Below are 15,216 nucleotides of genomic sequence, written 5' to 3' on the forward strand. Positions count from 1 at the left end.
ACATAAATTAATGTATTGTTACAGGCCACTTCACAATGCAGTTTCATGCTGTGTAGTTAGATGACTTCTCATTTGACTTAACAATGATGTTTTTTAATGAACAAGCTGGGTTTCCTGATCCCTTTTATAGGAACATTGAAAGTTTGTTTGCTCTACTAAAAAGCTGCTTTCATTCCACCTAGGCAAATGCCTAGTTTGGAAAATTTACCCATTACTCCCTGCAGCTTGACTCAAATTCAGGAAGCAGGGGTCATGCAGCAAGGGACCAATTCTGATCTTACTGATTAGGATGGAAGCAGGATAAGAGCCTCAATATTTGAAAATAGAACTATAGCAAGATTAACTACTATCACCCCTCCATTGTCTACCCCACAGATTCTCAACCTTTTTCCTCCTGAGCGGCCCCCCCTGCCCCAAACATGCTATAAAAACTCCATGGTCTACCTGTGTCACAGTAACTGGTTTTGTGCATATAAAAGCCAGGGCTGGGGTTAGTGTGTAGCAAGCAGGGCAATTACCTGAGGCCCCATGCCACAGGGGCCCCTACGAGGCTACATTGTTCAGGCTTCAGCTTCAGCCCCTGGTGGCGGGGTTCAGGGACCTGGGCTTCAGCCCCATGCGATGGGGCTTCAGCTTTCTGCCTGTGCCCCAGCAAGTCTAATGTTGGCTCTGCTTGGAAGCCCCCTGAAACCTGCTAGAGGTCCCCTAGGGGGCCCCGGAGCCCTGGCTGAGAACCACTAGTCTACCCCACCATTTATCCATCCATCCCCAATCTACTAAATGTGGACAGTATTCTCTGAAGAGTGAAAAAGTAGATGACAAACCTGGACATCAACCTTTGATGTTCCTTTTCAAGTTGCCTTACCAAAAAATTGCATCCAATGGACAATGGGTGCAGCTGAAAATCCAGCCCACTATTTTTATTTTATAGAGAGAAAACAGACACACAGGTTAGGTGATCTATCCAAGGCCACAAAATGAACCAATGACACAGCTAGGATTAGAATTCAAGAGTCTGTGACTCCCAGCCCCATTCTCACTTAACTAGACCAGTGGATCTCAGGTTGTTTTTTTTTTTGGACTGTGACCCATAACATGAAGACAAGATGGGTAAGATGGTCTCATGCTGCTACATGGGATGATTTTGGGATATGAGGCTGATGGAGTTCAGAGGTAGCCCTTAGGGCTTGTCTACACAAACACTTAGTTTGCAGAAAACTGGGGTGTAAATCCTGCCTGTACACTGAGTATCCATGTGGACCCTGCTGCAGTGCACTAAAAGATTAATAGTGCACTTTGATCTTCCCTGCTTTGAAATAGGAATAGATTAAAAGTGCACTACAGAACTATTATTGCATGGCAGGAGAGTCCACACAGACAGTTATTGTGTGGCAGGATAGAACAAGGTAGATTACACTGCAGCTTGCCACAAACTAAGTATTCATATCAACATCCCCTAAAATTGTGCATAGTTCCATGGTAGCCCTCTACACGGGTGAATTTCACCCACAGGGAATATCATGGATGGGCCACATTAAAATAGGAGAAAGCTGCTTTTACACACCTTTGACTTCATTGCAGCTACTCTGCTTTTATACAGAAAGTAGAGCTAATTTCTTCCAGGAATGAAGTACTGTCAGGGTTCCCTCCCCACTCTGAACCCTGGGATACAGATGCGGGGACCCGGATGAAAGACACCCTAATCTTATATTCCACCAGCTTAGGTTCAAAACTTCCCCAAGGCACAAATTCCTTTTCTTGTCTTTGGATGATATTGCTACTACCACGAAGTGATTTCAACAAACATTCAGGGAGGGCCACTTGGAGCCCTACCCCCCCCCCCCAAATATCTCCCCAAACACCTTCATCCCTTTTCCTAGGGAGGCTTGAGAATAATATACCAACCAATAGGTTTTAATAAAAGTACAGACCAGACCCTTTACGTTTTGGACACTAAAATCAATCAGGTTCTTAAAAGAATTTTATTATAAAGAAAAAAGTAAAAGAAGCACCTCTGTAAAATCAGGATGGAAGGTAATTTTAAAGGGTAATAAAAAGATTTAAAACACAGAGGATTCCCCACTAGGCTCAACTTCAAAGTTACAAAAACATGAATAAACCTCCCTCTTAGCATAGGGAAAATTCACAAGCTAAAACAAAAGATAATCTAATGCATTTCCTTGCTATAATTTACAATTTCTGTAATTTTAGATGTATCATTTCAGAAGGAGCTGGATTACCTGCTTGGTCTCTCTCTTTGTCCTGAGAGAGAACCAACAAAGAGAGCACAAACAAAATCTTCCCCCTCCCTCCCCAATTTGGAAGTATCTTCCTTTCCCATTGGTCCTTCTGGTCAGGTGCCAACTAGGTTAATTGAACTGATTAACCCCTTACAGGTAGGGGGATTCTGTACCTATGGCCAGGAGGGATGTTATGATACTGCATACATACAGGTTGTTACCCTTCCCTTTATATTTATGACAAGTATAGTATTTAGTTTATTCAGTTTCTGGTATACCTTTAATAAGATCTTCTTCTGGTATACCTCGCAGTATTGCATATCTCTCCATAGGAAAGAAATACCTCATTTTAAACCCAAATTTGCCTCCATCCCCACATAACCTTAATGTTCCTTCACTTGCACTATTGTGAAATATTTATATCAGAAATAGTAATCTATGGAACGAAGTTTATTATATTAAAAAAATAGATCCTACATCATGTAAAGCCCCCAGCATCACTATGTTATTTGTATTCCATATTCCAGCCTTGGCAGGCATATCTGATCACTGCTGCACATTTTAGCCAATATAGACCAACTAAAAAGATCATAAGAACATAAGAATGGCCATACTGGGTCAGACCAAAGGTCCATCCAGCCCAGGATCCTTTCTACTGACAATGCCCAATGCCAGGTGCCCCAGAGGGAGTGAACCTAACAGGTAATGATCTAGTGATCTCTCTCCTACCATCCATCTCCACCCTCTGACAAACAGAGGCTAGGGACACCATTCCTTACCCATCCTGGCTAATAGCCATTAATGGACTTAACCTCCATGAATTTATCCAGTTCTTTTTTAAACCTTGTTATAGTCCTAGCCTTCACAACCTCCTCAGGCAAGGAGTTCCACAGGTTGACTGTGCACTGTGTGAAGCAGAACTTCCTTTTATTATTTTTAAACCTGCTGCCCATTAATTTCTTTGGTGGCCCCTAGTTCTTATATTGTGGGAATAAGTAAATAACTTTTCCTTATTCACTTTCTCCACACAACACATGATTTTATATCCCCCCTTAGTCTCCTCTTTTCCAAGCTGAAAAGTCCTAGCCTCTTTAATCTCTCCTCATATGGCACCTGTTCCAAACCCCTAATCATTTTAGTTGCCCTTTTCTGAACCTTTTCTAATGCCAGTATATCTTTTTTGAGATGAGGGGACCACATCTGTACGCAGTATTTAAGATGTCGGCCTACCATGGATTTATATAAGGGCAATAAGATATTCTCCGTCTTATTCTCTATCCCCTTTTTAATGATTCCTAACATCCCATTTGCTCTTCTGACTGCCACTTCACATTGTGTGGACATCTTCAGAGAACTATCCACGGCAACTCCAAGATCTTTCTCCTGATTAATTGAAGCTAAATTAGCCCCCATCTTATTGTATGTATAATTGGGGTTATTTTTTCCAATTTGTATTACTTTACATTTATCCACATTACATTTCATTTGCCATTTTGTTGTCCAATCACTTAATTTTGTGAGATCTTCTTGAAGTTCTTCACAGTCTGCTTTGGTCTTTGGTCAGCTGTGAAGACTGAAGCAAAGAATTCATTTAGTTTCTCTGGGATTACTTTATCATCTTTAAGTGCTCCTTTTGTATCTTGATCATCCAGGGGCCCCACTGGTTGTTTAGCAGGCTTCCTGCTTCTGATGTACTTAAAAAACGTTTTGTTATGACCTTTTGAGTTTTTGGGTAGCTGTTCTTCAAACTCCTTTTGGGCTTTTCTTATTACATTAAAGGAGGATATTGATATAATAGGCATTAGAGAAACCTGGTGGAGTGACGACAATCAATGGGACACAATCATTCTGGGGTACAAAATATATCGGAAGGATAGAACAGGTCATGCGGAGGCGGGGGAGTGGCACTACATGTGAAAAAAATGTAGAATCAAATGAAATAAAAATCTTTAATAAATCCACATGTTCCATAGAATCCCTATGGATAGTAATTCCATGCTCTAATAAGAATATAACAGTAGGGATCTATTATCAACCACCTGACCAGGACAGTGATATTAACGATGAAATGCTAAGGGAGATTAGAGAAGCTATCAAAATTAAAAAGTCAATTATAGTGGGGGATTTCAATTATCTCCATATCCCCATATTGACTGGGTACATGTCACCTCAAGACGAAATGCAGAGACTGCTTCTTGGAGCAGCTGGTACAGGAACCCACAAGGGGAGAGGCAACTCTCAATCTAGTCCTGAGTGGAGCGCAGGATCTGGTCCAAGAGGTAACTATAACAGGACCACTTGGAAATAGTGACCATAATATAATAACATTTAACATTCCATTAGTGGGAAGAACACCTCAACAGCCCAACACTGTGGCATTTAATTTCAGAAAGGGGAACTATGCAAAAATGAGGAGGTTAGTTAAACAGAAATTAAAAGATACAGTGACTAGAATGAAATCCCTGCAAGCTGCATGGACACTTTTCAAAGACACCATAATAGAGGCTCAACTTAAATGTGTACCCCAAATTAAAAAACACAGTAAAAGAACTAAAAAAGAGCCACCATGGCTTAACAACCATGTAAAAGAAGCAGTGAGAGATAAAAAGGCATCTTTTAAAAAGTGGAAATCAAATCCTAGTGAGGTAAATAGAAAGGAGCATAAACACTGCCAAATTAAATGTAAAAATGTAATAAGAAAAGCCAAAAAGGAGTTTGAAGAACAGCTAGCCAAAAACTCAAAAGGTCATAACAAAATGTATTTTAAGTACATCAAAAGCAGGAAGCCTGCTAAACAGCCAGTGAGGCCCCTGGACGATCGAGATACAAAAGGAGCACTTAAAGACGATAAAGTCATCGCAGAGAATCTAAATGAATACTTTTCTTCAGTCTTCATGGCTGAGGATGTTAGGGAGTTTCCCAAACCTGAGTTGTCTTTTGTAGGTGACAAATCTGAGGAATTGTCACAGATTGAAGTGTCACTAGAGGAGATTTTGGAATTAACTGAGAAACTTAACAGGAACAAGTCACCTGGACCAGATGGCATTCACCCAAGAGTTCTGAAAGAACTCAAATGTGAAATTGCGGAACTATTAACTATGGTTTGTAACCTGTCATTTAAATCAGCTACTGTACCCAGTGACTGGAAGATAGCTAATGTAATGCCAATATTTAAGAAGGGCTCTAGAGGTGATCCTCGCAATTACAGACCGGTAAGTCTAACGTCAGTATCGGGCAAATTAGTTGAAACAATAGTAAAGAATAAAATTGTCAGACACATAGACGAACATAAATTGTTGCACAAAAGTCAGCATGGTTTCTGTAAAGGGAGATCATGTCTTACTAATCTATTAGAGTTCTTTGAGGGGGTCAACAAACATGTGGACAAGGGGGATCCAGTGGACATAGTGTGCTTAGATTTCCAGAAAGCCTTTGACCAGGTCCCTCACCAACGGCTCTTACGTAAATTAAGTTGTAATGGGATAAAAGCAAAGATCCTTTCATGGATTGAGAACTGGTTAAAAGACAGAGAACAAAGGGTAGGAATAAATGGTAATTTTTCAGAATGGAGAGGGGTAACTGATGGTGTTCCCCAAGCATCAGTCCTAGGACCAATCCTATTCAACTTATTCATAAATGATCTGGAGAAAGGGGTAAACAGTGAGGTGGCAAAGTTTGCAGATGATACTAAACTGCTCAAGATAGTTAAGACCAAAGTAGACTGTGAAGAACTGCAAAAAGATCTCACAAAACTAAGTGATTGGGCAACAAAATGGCAAATGAAATTTAATGTGGATAAATGTAAAGTAATACACATTGGAAAAAATAACCCCAACTATACATACAATATGATGGGGGCTAATTTAGCTACAACTAATCAGGAGAAAGATCTTGGAGTCATCGTGGATAGTTCTCTGAAGACGTCCACACAGTGTGCAGCGGCAGTCAAAAAAGCAAATGGGATGTTAGGAATCATTAAAAAGGGGATAGAGAATAAGACGGAGAATATTTTATTGCCCTTATATAAATCCATGGTAGGCCGACATCTTAAATACTGCATACAGATGTGGTCCCCTCATCTCAAAAAAGATATACTGGCATTAGAAAAGGTTCAGAAAAGGGCAACTAAAATGATTAGGGGTTTGGAACGGGTCCCATATGAGGAGAGATTAAAGAGGCTAGGACTTTTCAGCTTGGAAAAGAGGAGACTGGGGGGAATATGATAGAGGTATATAAAATCATGAGTGGTGTGGAGAAAGTGAATAAGGAAAAGTTATTTACTTGTTCCCACAATATAAGAACTAGGGGCCACCAAAGAAATTAATGGGCAGCAGGTTTAAAAATAATAAAAGGAAGTTCTTCTTCGTTCAGCGCACAGTCAACCTGTGGAACTCTTTGCCTGAGAAGGTTATGAAGGCTAGGACTATAACAGGGTTTAAAAGAGAACTGGGTAAATTCATGGAGGTTAAGTCCATTAATGGCTATTAGCCAGGATGGGTGAGGAATAGTGTCCCTAGCCTTTGTTTGTCAGAGGGTGGAGATGGATGGTAGGAGAGAGATCACTAGATCATTTCTGTTAGGTTCACTCCCTCTGGGGCACCTGGCATTGGCCACTGTTGGTAGACAGGATCCTGGGCTGGATGGACCTTTGGTTTCACCCAGTATGGCCATTCTTATGTTCTTATTTTTACATTTAATTTGGCAGTGTTTGTGTTCCTTTCTATTTACCTCGCTAGGATTTGACTTCCACTTTTTAAAAGATGCCTTTTTATCTCTCACTGCTTCTTTTATATGGTTGTTAAGCCACGGTGGCTCTTTTTTAGTTCTTTTATTGTATTTTTAATGTTAATTAATGTTTAATTAACATTCTGCATTGTTGAGGAAATACTTCACAAAGAAAAAATCCCCAAAATTATATTATCAGAAGGATGTTTTCAAAAAGGAAAGGCATAATGTGAATCACTTACACTCTCCAGTCGTTTTTATGCTTCAACAGCTTTCTCAGTCAGATCCTTTTAAATACCCACTAATCGTTATTGATTTCATTGTTCTAGGATTTCTCCCTAGAAGTTAATAGTGTGTTTAGAGCTAAAAGTCAAACCACATCTTAAGATCTGAGGGGGAAGGCAAACTGAAATTTTATGTAAAGTCAGTTAAGAATGCCTAAAAATATATAAGATTGAAATTCACCCCAACACAAAATCTATGCCCCGCCTTAAACATTCACAATTCAGCATAAATGAGACTTAAGTGGTGCTGTAGGCTTTGTGCTGGCCTTCTGCACAGGAGTGAATTTCGCCCTTATACTGTAAATGTACCAATACAGTGATCAAACATAAACACAAGAAGACAAATCCCAGAGCTTTTAAGTCATGTTTACTCAGCTTACTCAGGCAAGACTTCCATTTTATTTTGAAGTTGCTCAGGATATGTGCTGATTTAAATAAGAGAAGAATTTGGGCCAAAGGTTGGGAGGTTTGGGAGGTTGGTTATGTGACAGTTGAGTAAAAAGTGACTGAGGACTCCAGGGTTTAGCTCAAAGGTGAACATATAATTTTTATATATTTTTTGCTTGAAATGGTGGCTGTATTTTTCCTCCAGGTCAAAGTGGCAGATGCTAACTAATATGAATGATGTAAGATAATAAATATGTCAGATGGTAAAAACAGCATCTGATTATCTTGCCTTTCTGTGTTGGCTCACTCATTTCTAATAGCACCTGTGAGTGGATGGGATGGGAGACAGTTTCCATGATCTGATCTAACACACACTGCAGACATTGAGCCATGTACATTTGTCTTTCATGGTCAAAAGGGTAATCTTTCCAGCCAGGCCTATAATTGATTTTCTTGTTAACCTAAGTCCACCATCTTGAACCTTAGATTAGTGGGTCGTTCGCATGCTTTCACTGTGAACGAGAAGTAAAATGTGTAGGTTTTCTGAAAGTTTAATTTAATTGTTTGTTTCGTGCCATTAGTCAGGGCGGTCATTCAGTGCCAGAGGGGGTGAGTGGTACAGAGTAACAATAAAGGAGATGAAAAACCATACTGTATAAATGATAAATATAACTGACCCAAATGTAAATTTTTTGGATCATGGAGGGAGCATGGGATAGGGACATTAAACGTTAATTTGTTAAAGAACCACAGTTAAAACTCATCAGAGAACTCCATGAATTTAAACTCATGGAATTGCTGCCTAATTCTTTTCTCAGAGGGGAGAACATGAGAGTAGGGGGGCTGTGGAGCATATAGGGGATGTACTCTGTGAAGGCAGCAGGTGCATTAGAAACTCAGCATCTATCTTAGCAAATTCTGCACTATTTCCACCCAGTGGCCTCCCACTGCCTTGATGTGCAGCTAGTTCCACTCCTCTGCCACTGCCCTTATCTTAGGGGAAGCAAAAGTGGATGGGAATCTGGGAGGCAGTGACCATGAGTTGGTTGAGTTCAGGATCCTGACACAGGGAAGAAAGGTAAGCAGCAGGATACGGACCCTGGACTTCAGGAAAGCAGACTTCGACTCCCTCAGGGAATGGATGGGTAGGATCCCCTGGGGGACTAACATGAAGGGGAAAGGAGTCCAGGAGAGCTGGCTGTATTTCAAGGAATCCCTGTTGAGGTTACAGGGACAAACCATCCCGATGTGTTGAAAGAATAGTAAATATGGCAGGCGACCAGCTTGGCTTAACGGTAAAATCCTAGCAGATCTTAAGCATAAAAAAGAAGCTTACAAGAAGTGGAAGGTTGGACATATGACCAGGGAAGAGTATAAAAATATTGCTCGGGCATGTAGGAATGAAATTAGGAGGGCCAAATCGCACCTGGAGCTGCAGCTAGCGAGAGATGTTAAGAGTAACAAGAAGGGTTTCTTCAGGTATGTTGGCAACAAGAAGAAAGCCAAGGAAAGTGTGGACCCCTTAACGAATGAGGGAGGCAACCTAGTGACGGAGGATGTGGAAAAAGCTAATGTACTCAATGATTTTTTTTGCCTCTGTCTTCACGAACAAGGTCAGCTCCCAGACTGCTGTGCTGGGCATCACAACATGGGGAATAGGTGGCCAGCCCTCTGTGGAGAAAGAGGTGGTTAGGGACTATTTAGAAAAACTGGACGTGCATAAGTCCATGGGGCCAGATGAGTTGCATCCGAAAGTGCTAAAGGAACTGGCGGCTGTGATTGCAGAGCCATTGGCCATTATCTTTGAAAACTCGTGGCGAACGGGGGAAGTCCCGGATGACTGGAAAAAGGCTAATGTAGTGCCAATCTTTAAAAAAGGGAAGAAGGAGGATCCTGGGAACTACAGGCCAGTCAGCCTCACTTCAGTCCCCGGAAAAATCATGGAGCAGGTCCTCAAAGAATCAATCCTGAAGCACTTACATGAGAGGAAAGTAATCAGGAACAGTCAGCATGGATTCACCAAGGGAAGGTCATGCCTGACTAATCTAATCGCCTTCTATGGTGAGATTACTGGTTCTGTGGATGAAGGGAAAGCAGTGGATGTATTGTATCTTGACTTTAGCAAAGCTTTTGACACGGTCTCCCACAGTATTCTTGTCAGCGAGTTAAGGAAGTATGGGCTGGATGAATGCACCATAAGGTGGGTAGAAAGTTGGCTAGATTGTCGGGCTCAACGGGTAATGATCAATGGCTACATGTCTAGTTGGCAGCCGGTGTCAAGTGGAGTGCCCCAGGGGTCGGTCCTGGGGCTGGTTTTGTTCAATATCTTCATAAATGATCTGGAGGATGGTGTGGATTGCACTCTCAGCAAATTTGCGGATGATACTAACCTGGGAGGAGTGGTAGATACGCTGGAGGGCAGGGATAGGATACAGAGGGACCTAGACAAATTGGAGGATTGGGCCAAAAGAAATCTGATGAGGTTCAATAAGGATAAGTGCAGGGTCCTGCACTTAGGACGGAAGAACCCAATGCACAGCTACAGACTAGGGACCGAATGGCTAGGCAGCAGTTCTGCGGAAAAGGACCTGGGGTGACAGTGGACGATAAGCTGGATATGAGCCAGCAGTGTGCCCTTGTTGCCAAGAAGGCCAATGGCATTTTGGGATGTATAAGTAGGGGCATAGCCAGCAGATCGAGGGACGTGATCGTCCCCCTCTATTCGACATTGGTGAGGCCTCATCTGGAGTACTGTGTCCAGTTTTGGGCCCCACACTACAAGAAGGATGTGGATGAATTGGAGAGAGTCCAGCAAAGGGCAACAAAAATGATTAGGGGTCTGGAACACATGAGTTATGAGGAGAGGCTGAGGGAACTGGGATTGTTTAGTCTGCAGAAAAGAAGAATGAGGGGGGATTTGATAGCTGCTTTCAACTACCTGAGAGGTAGTTCCAGAGAGGATGGTTCTAGACTATTCTCAGTGGTGGAAGAGGACAGGACAAGGAGTAATGGTCTCAAGTTGCAGTGGGGGAGGTTCAGGTTGGATATTAGGAAAAACTTTTTCACTAGGAGGGTGGTGATACACTGGAATGTGTTGCCTAGGGAGGTGGTGGAATCTCCTTCCTTAGACGTTTTTCAGGTCAGGCTTGACAAAGCCCTGGCTGGGATGATTTAATTGGGTATGGGTCCTGCTTTTGAGCAGAGGGTTGGACTAGATGACCTCCTGAGGTCCCTTCCAACCCTGATATTCTATGATTCTATGATTCTATGATCTCTCAGAGGGGGAGAGAGGGCACAGATGGGGAGTTACTGCTGGTCCCAGCAGCACTAATGTGCCAGCAGATTTTCATGAGAAGTTTGCCTGTTAGAAGAGATTGCTAAAAAGTCTGATGGCTCCTGAGAGTCCCCTTTTTTATTCCCCAGCTATTTCTCCATGCCAAAGCCTCTGAACCCCAATCTTGCAGCACTGGGTCAGTGAGTCCTTCACAGTTTCTGGAGGCAAGTGAATGCTTTCAGTGAAGCTCCTGCTCTTCCCCTTCCACCTCTTTGGAGTCTTTCCTGTTGCATTTTGCTCCTCTCTGCAGTAATGAGCAGCAGTTAGCCCAAGGTTTGAACAGCACGTTGCAAATGCAAAGTTTGTATGGCTTTAATGCTAACAATCAGAAAGATTCTGATCACACTTACTCTGGTATAAATCTGGAGGATCACCTTTGACTTCATTGCAGCTAATTTGGTTTTACATCAGTATTAGTGAAAGCAGAACCTGGCCCAGCACATTTAATCCAATTTATCCCAACAACAGTGGCTGGGATTTTATAATAGCTTTCTGTTAATCCTAGAGATCACCATTTATTTGTTTAACTAATTTTATATCACCCAGTAATTCTACTGATGCTTCAAAACAAGCATAGTTTTTTTGTAATCAGTGTTTTAAAATGTGTCTCTTTGTTGCAGACGACTGAATAAAAATGGAATTCGGGAAATTCAGAATCATGCATTTAATGGAACCTACTTGGATGAGCTGTAACTATTCTTATTATTTGGTATTCAGCAAAACAATTACTGGGAAATAGTAACTGTAGCAGAGTTATTTATCCCTGATTGTCTTGTTATGTTTTACAGAAATCTTAGTGATAATCACAATCTAGAAAAATTACCTAATGAGGTTTTTCAAGGAGCCAATGGCCCAGTTGTTCTGTAAGTAACAGCCAGATGTTCTTTTCCTCATTATTAACTCTCTATTAGAGATGGGCTCTAGACACAAAATTAAAATTTGGTGGCAGATCTGAATTTCAAATACCCAAAAATTCAAGAGTGTTCAGGTTTGGAGGTTTGTTTCTAGATGTAAAATGTGGATCTGGAGCCAGGTTCAGATTTTATAGATATGGATCAGGTTCAGATTTCATACTCCCGCACAACGTTTAGGAGAGTTTGAATCCATGTTTATCTCCACTTTTTATTAACCTCTGTTAGAAAGTGGCTATAATGCAATTTATGCAAAATGAGACACTGCTTATTTTCCTTTGTTGTTTTGATCCAATCCAAAATGGGGAGATCCTCAGCGGTTGGACATTGTCCTACTCCATTAACTTCAATGGTGCTAGGACAACTTGAACCAGCTGAAAATCTACCCTTACATCTTTGGAGTCTAGGTCTAAAGCTGAAAATTGTACCCTGCACCTTGCACAATTTCACTAGTCTCTTCTTTTCTGCACATGTTATTTAGGAGAAAGTAAGCTGTGCAGAAAGGTTCCATAGCTGTAGAATTCTCACAGATCTCTGTCCGTTCTTTTTAATGCATTTAACAATGCACTTCTAAATTTTCTACAACCTCAAAGCTGTCATCAAGTGCCCTGCAGCAGTACTCACTGTTATCAACTCTTTGTGTGCCCCCTAAAATACTGTGCTCAACTGCTTTTACTTCTTATTGTAACACTTTATTTTATTAATTGTCGTATACATGGCTGACACTGGGAAGCAGAGGGCAGCTGGTAACATTATCTCAGGCCCAGGTTTAGTACAGCTCTGAGACTTATTTGCAAGTGTGAGCCATTGCTCATGCTTCTATTCACAATTTCATGTGAGCAGCAACAGAAAGTGCATGATTCCTTTTTCAGCACCAGCCCATCTATGTATCTGTCTCTCTTCCCTCAGGGCTCACATCCAGCATGCCTCAGGCTGGCAGGAGAGAGGCGTGGGTTACTCAAGTGAGAAAGCCGGGGGGAGGCTGTAATTGTGGGTGGCAATGCCCATGGGTGTTGCCAAGCTCCTTGTGCCCTCCCCTAGCCCATATTAGCAACAGCTGCCCTTAGAATTGTGGGAAGGAAATTTTATTATTTCAGTGGCAGAAAAGATGTTAGAGTGGCTAGAAAATATAAAAATGAGAGAGAAAAATAGAACATTTAACTTCAAAATCAGATAAGAACTCTTCTGTAGTGCTTATATCTGTGCTTGCCATACCCTCCCTCCATGCTGGGATGCTCAATAAAGACCTAGTATAAAGCACTACCTTAGAAGTTCCTCCATATTTTTTCCTCCCACTTTCAACACTGGATAGCTACCAGTCCATATACATGCCTTTAACTTTTGGATAAATTTCTTATTGAAGCATCTTCTTAGCACCAACACAATTGCTGTTTCTTTTGGGAGGGGGGAACATAGTTTCCTGTAGTGAAAAACTAATGCATTACCTTTTCAAGCTGAAGCCAATACAATTATATTCTGATGGTTTAGCGAATTGATTTGGCTGTAGTTCAGATTCATTTGATAGTTCAAATTCAGACACTGAATTATTTGTACAGGAATTATTCTGTTCTATTAGTAGTGCATCCACAGTTATATGGATGGTATATTGCCTTTTTATCCTGACTGAGATCGTGAAAGAAAGGTCTTCCAGTCATCTGTCACCATAGTGTACACCAGAAATATGTTTTCACTTATGGAAGTGATTGACCTGTAATAACATCTGTCAAGGTTCCTTCCCCACTCTGAACTGTAGGGTACAGATGTGGGGACCTGCATAAAAACCTCCTAAGCTTACTTTTACCAGCTTAGGTTAAAACTTCCCCAAGGTACAAACTATTTTACCCTTTGCCCTTGGACTTCCACTGCCACCCACCAAACTTTATCTGGGTTTCTGAGAAACCGTTGTTTGGAAACGTCTTTCCCCCCAAAATCCTCCCAAACCTTGCACCCCACTTCCTGGGGAAGGTTTGGTAAAAATCCTCACTAATTTGCATAGGTGACCACAGACCCAAACCCTTGGATCTTAGAACAATGAAAAAGCATTTGGTTTCCTTACAAGAAGACTTTTAATAGAAGTAAAAAAAGAATCACCTCTGTAAAATCAGGATGATCAATACCTTACAGGATAATTAGATTCAAAACATAGAGAATCCCTCCAGGCAAAACCTTAAGTTACAAAAAAGACACACAGACAGGAATATTCATTCTATTCAGCACAGCTATTTTCTTAGCCATTTAAAGAAATCATAATCTAACACATACCTAGCTAGATTACTTACTAAGTTCTAAAACTCCATTCCTGTTCTGTTCCTGGCAAAAGCATCACACAGACAGACCCAGACCCTTTGTTTTTCTCCCTCCTCCCAGCTTTTGAAAGTATCTTGTTTCCTCATTGGTCATTTTGGTCAGGTGCCAGCGAGGTTACCTTTAGCTTCTTAACCCTTTACAGGTGAGAGGATATTTCCTCTGGCCAGGAGGGATTTTAAAGGGATTTACCCTTCCCTTTATATTTATGACAACATCTATGCTGGGAAAAACAGAATTGCTCATATCAAATTTGTGGTGCAGACTGCAAGATTTTATTAGATGGTACATCTTGTTGTTTTGTCTCTTGTCTGAAACAGTATCTAGTTGGCAATTAGCATCTCCTTGTATCTTACATCTTAAAATATTGAAATAATGTAAAAGGTTCAGAGAGTCATAGATGTTAAGATCAGAAGGGATCATTGTGATAATCTAATCTGAGCTCCTGTATAGCACAGGCCATAAAATTTCACCCAGTAATTCCAGCATCAAGCCCATAACGTCTGGTTGCAATAGAGCATATCTTTAAAAAAGACATCCAATCTTGATTTAAAGACTTCAAATGATAGAGAATCCCTCACATCCTTAAGTAAGTTCTAATGGATAATCATCCTTACTGTTAAAAATGTGCATTTTATTTCCAGCTGAATGTTTCTAGCGTCAACATTCAGCCATTTCATGGCATTAGCAGTGAAGCTTCCTTTGTTGCTACCAGGTCGATGAGTCACAGGAGGCTCTTGAGGGGTATCCCAATCCCTACCTCTCTGTGAGCCATAGATTCCTTCTCCCCCTCAGGTGGAGGAAGGACTTGAACTGGGGATTTCCCACATCCTGACTGAGTACCCTAACCTTTGGGTTAAATATTATCAGGGAGGTCCTGCTCGACCCCAGTTGTTTTGATTTGGATCCCACACTCAATATAGGAGGCCAAACACCTCTCTTCCACAGTTTGTGCACTGTGAAGCAGAGAGAGTTCAGGTGGTAGAGATGCAATCCTATCTCCATGGGGGATGGGGGGATTAGCACATACC

The 15,216-nt window shown here is 41.3% G+C and overlaps 1 protein-coding gene across 1 annotated transcript in view; it reads left to right on the forward strand.

The window, feature by feature from the left end:
- LOC140908333 (follicle-stimulating hormone receptor) overlaps positions 1-15,216 on the forward strand; it is a 160,364-nt gene that overhangs the window by 127,647 nt on the left and 17,501 nt on the right. The window contains exons 7-8 of the mRNA XM_073335303.1: positions 11,591-11,659; positions 11,759-11,833. Coding sequence (XP_073191404.1) covers positions 11,591-11,659; positions 11,759-11,833 — 144 coding nt within the window. The remainder of the gene's footprint in view (positions 1-11,590; positions 11,660-11,758; positions 11,834-15,216) is intronic.

Source organism: Lepidochelys kempii, chromosome 3 (assembly GCF_965140265.1).
Source record: "Lepidochelys kempii isolate rLepKem1 chromosome 3, rLepKem1.hap2, whole genome shotgun sequence".
Classification (NCBI taxonomy): domain Eukaryota; kingdom Metazoa; phylum Chordata; order Testudines; family Cheloniidae; genus Lepidochelys; species Lepidochelys kempii.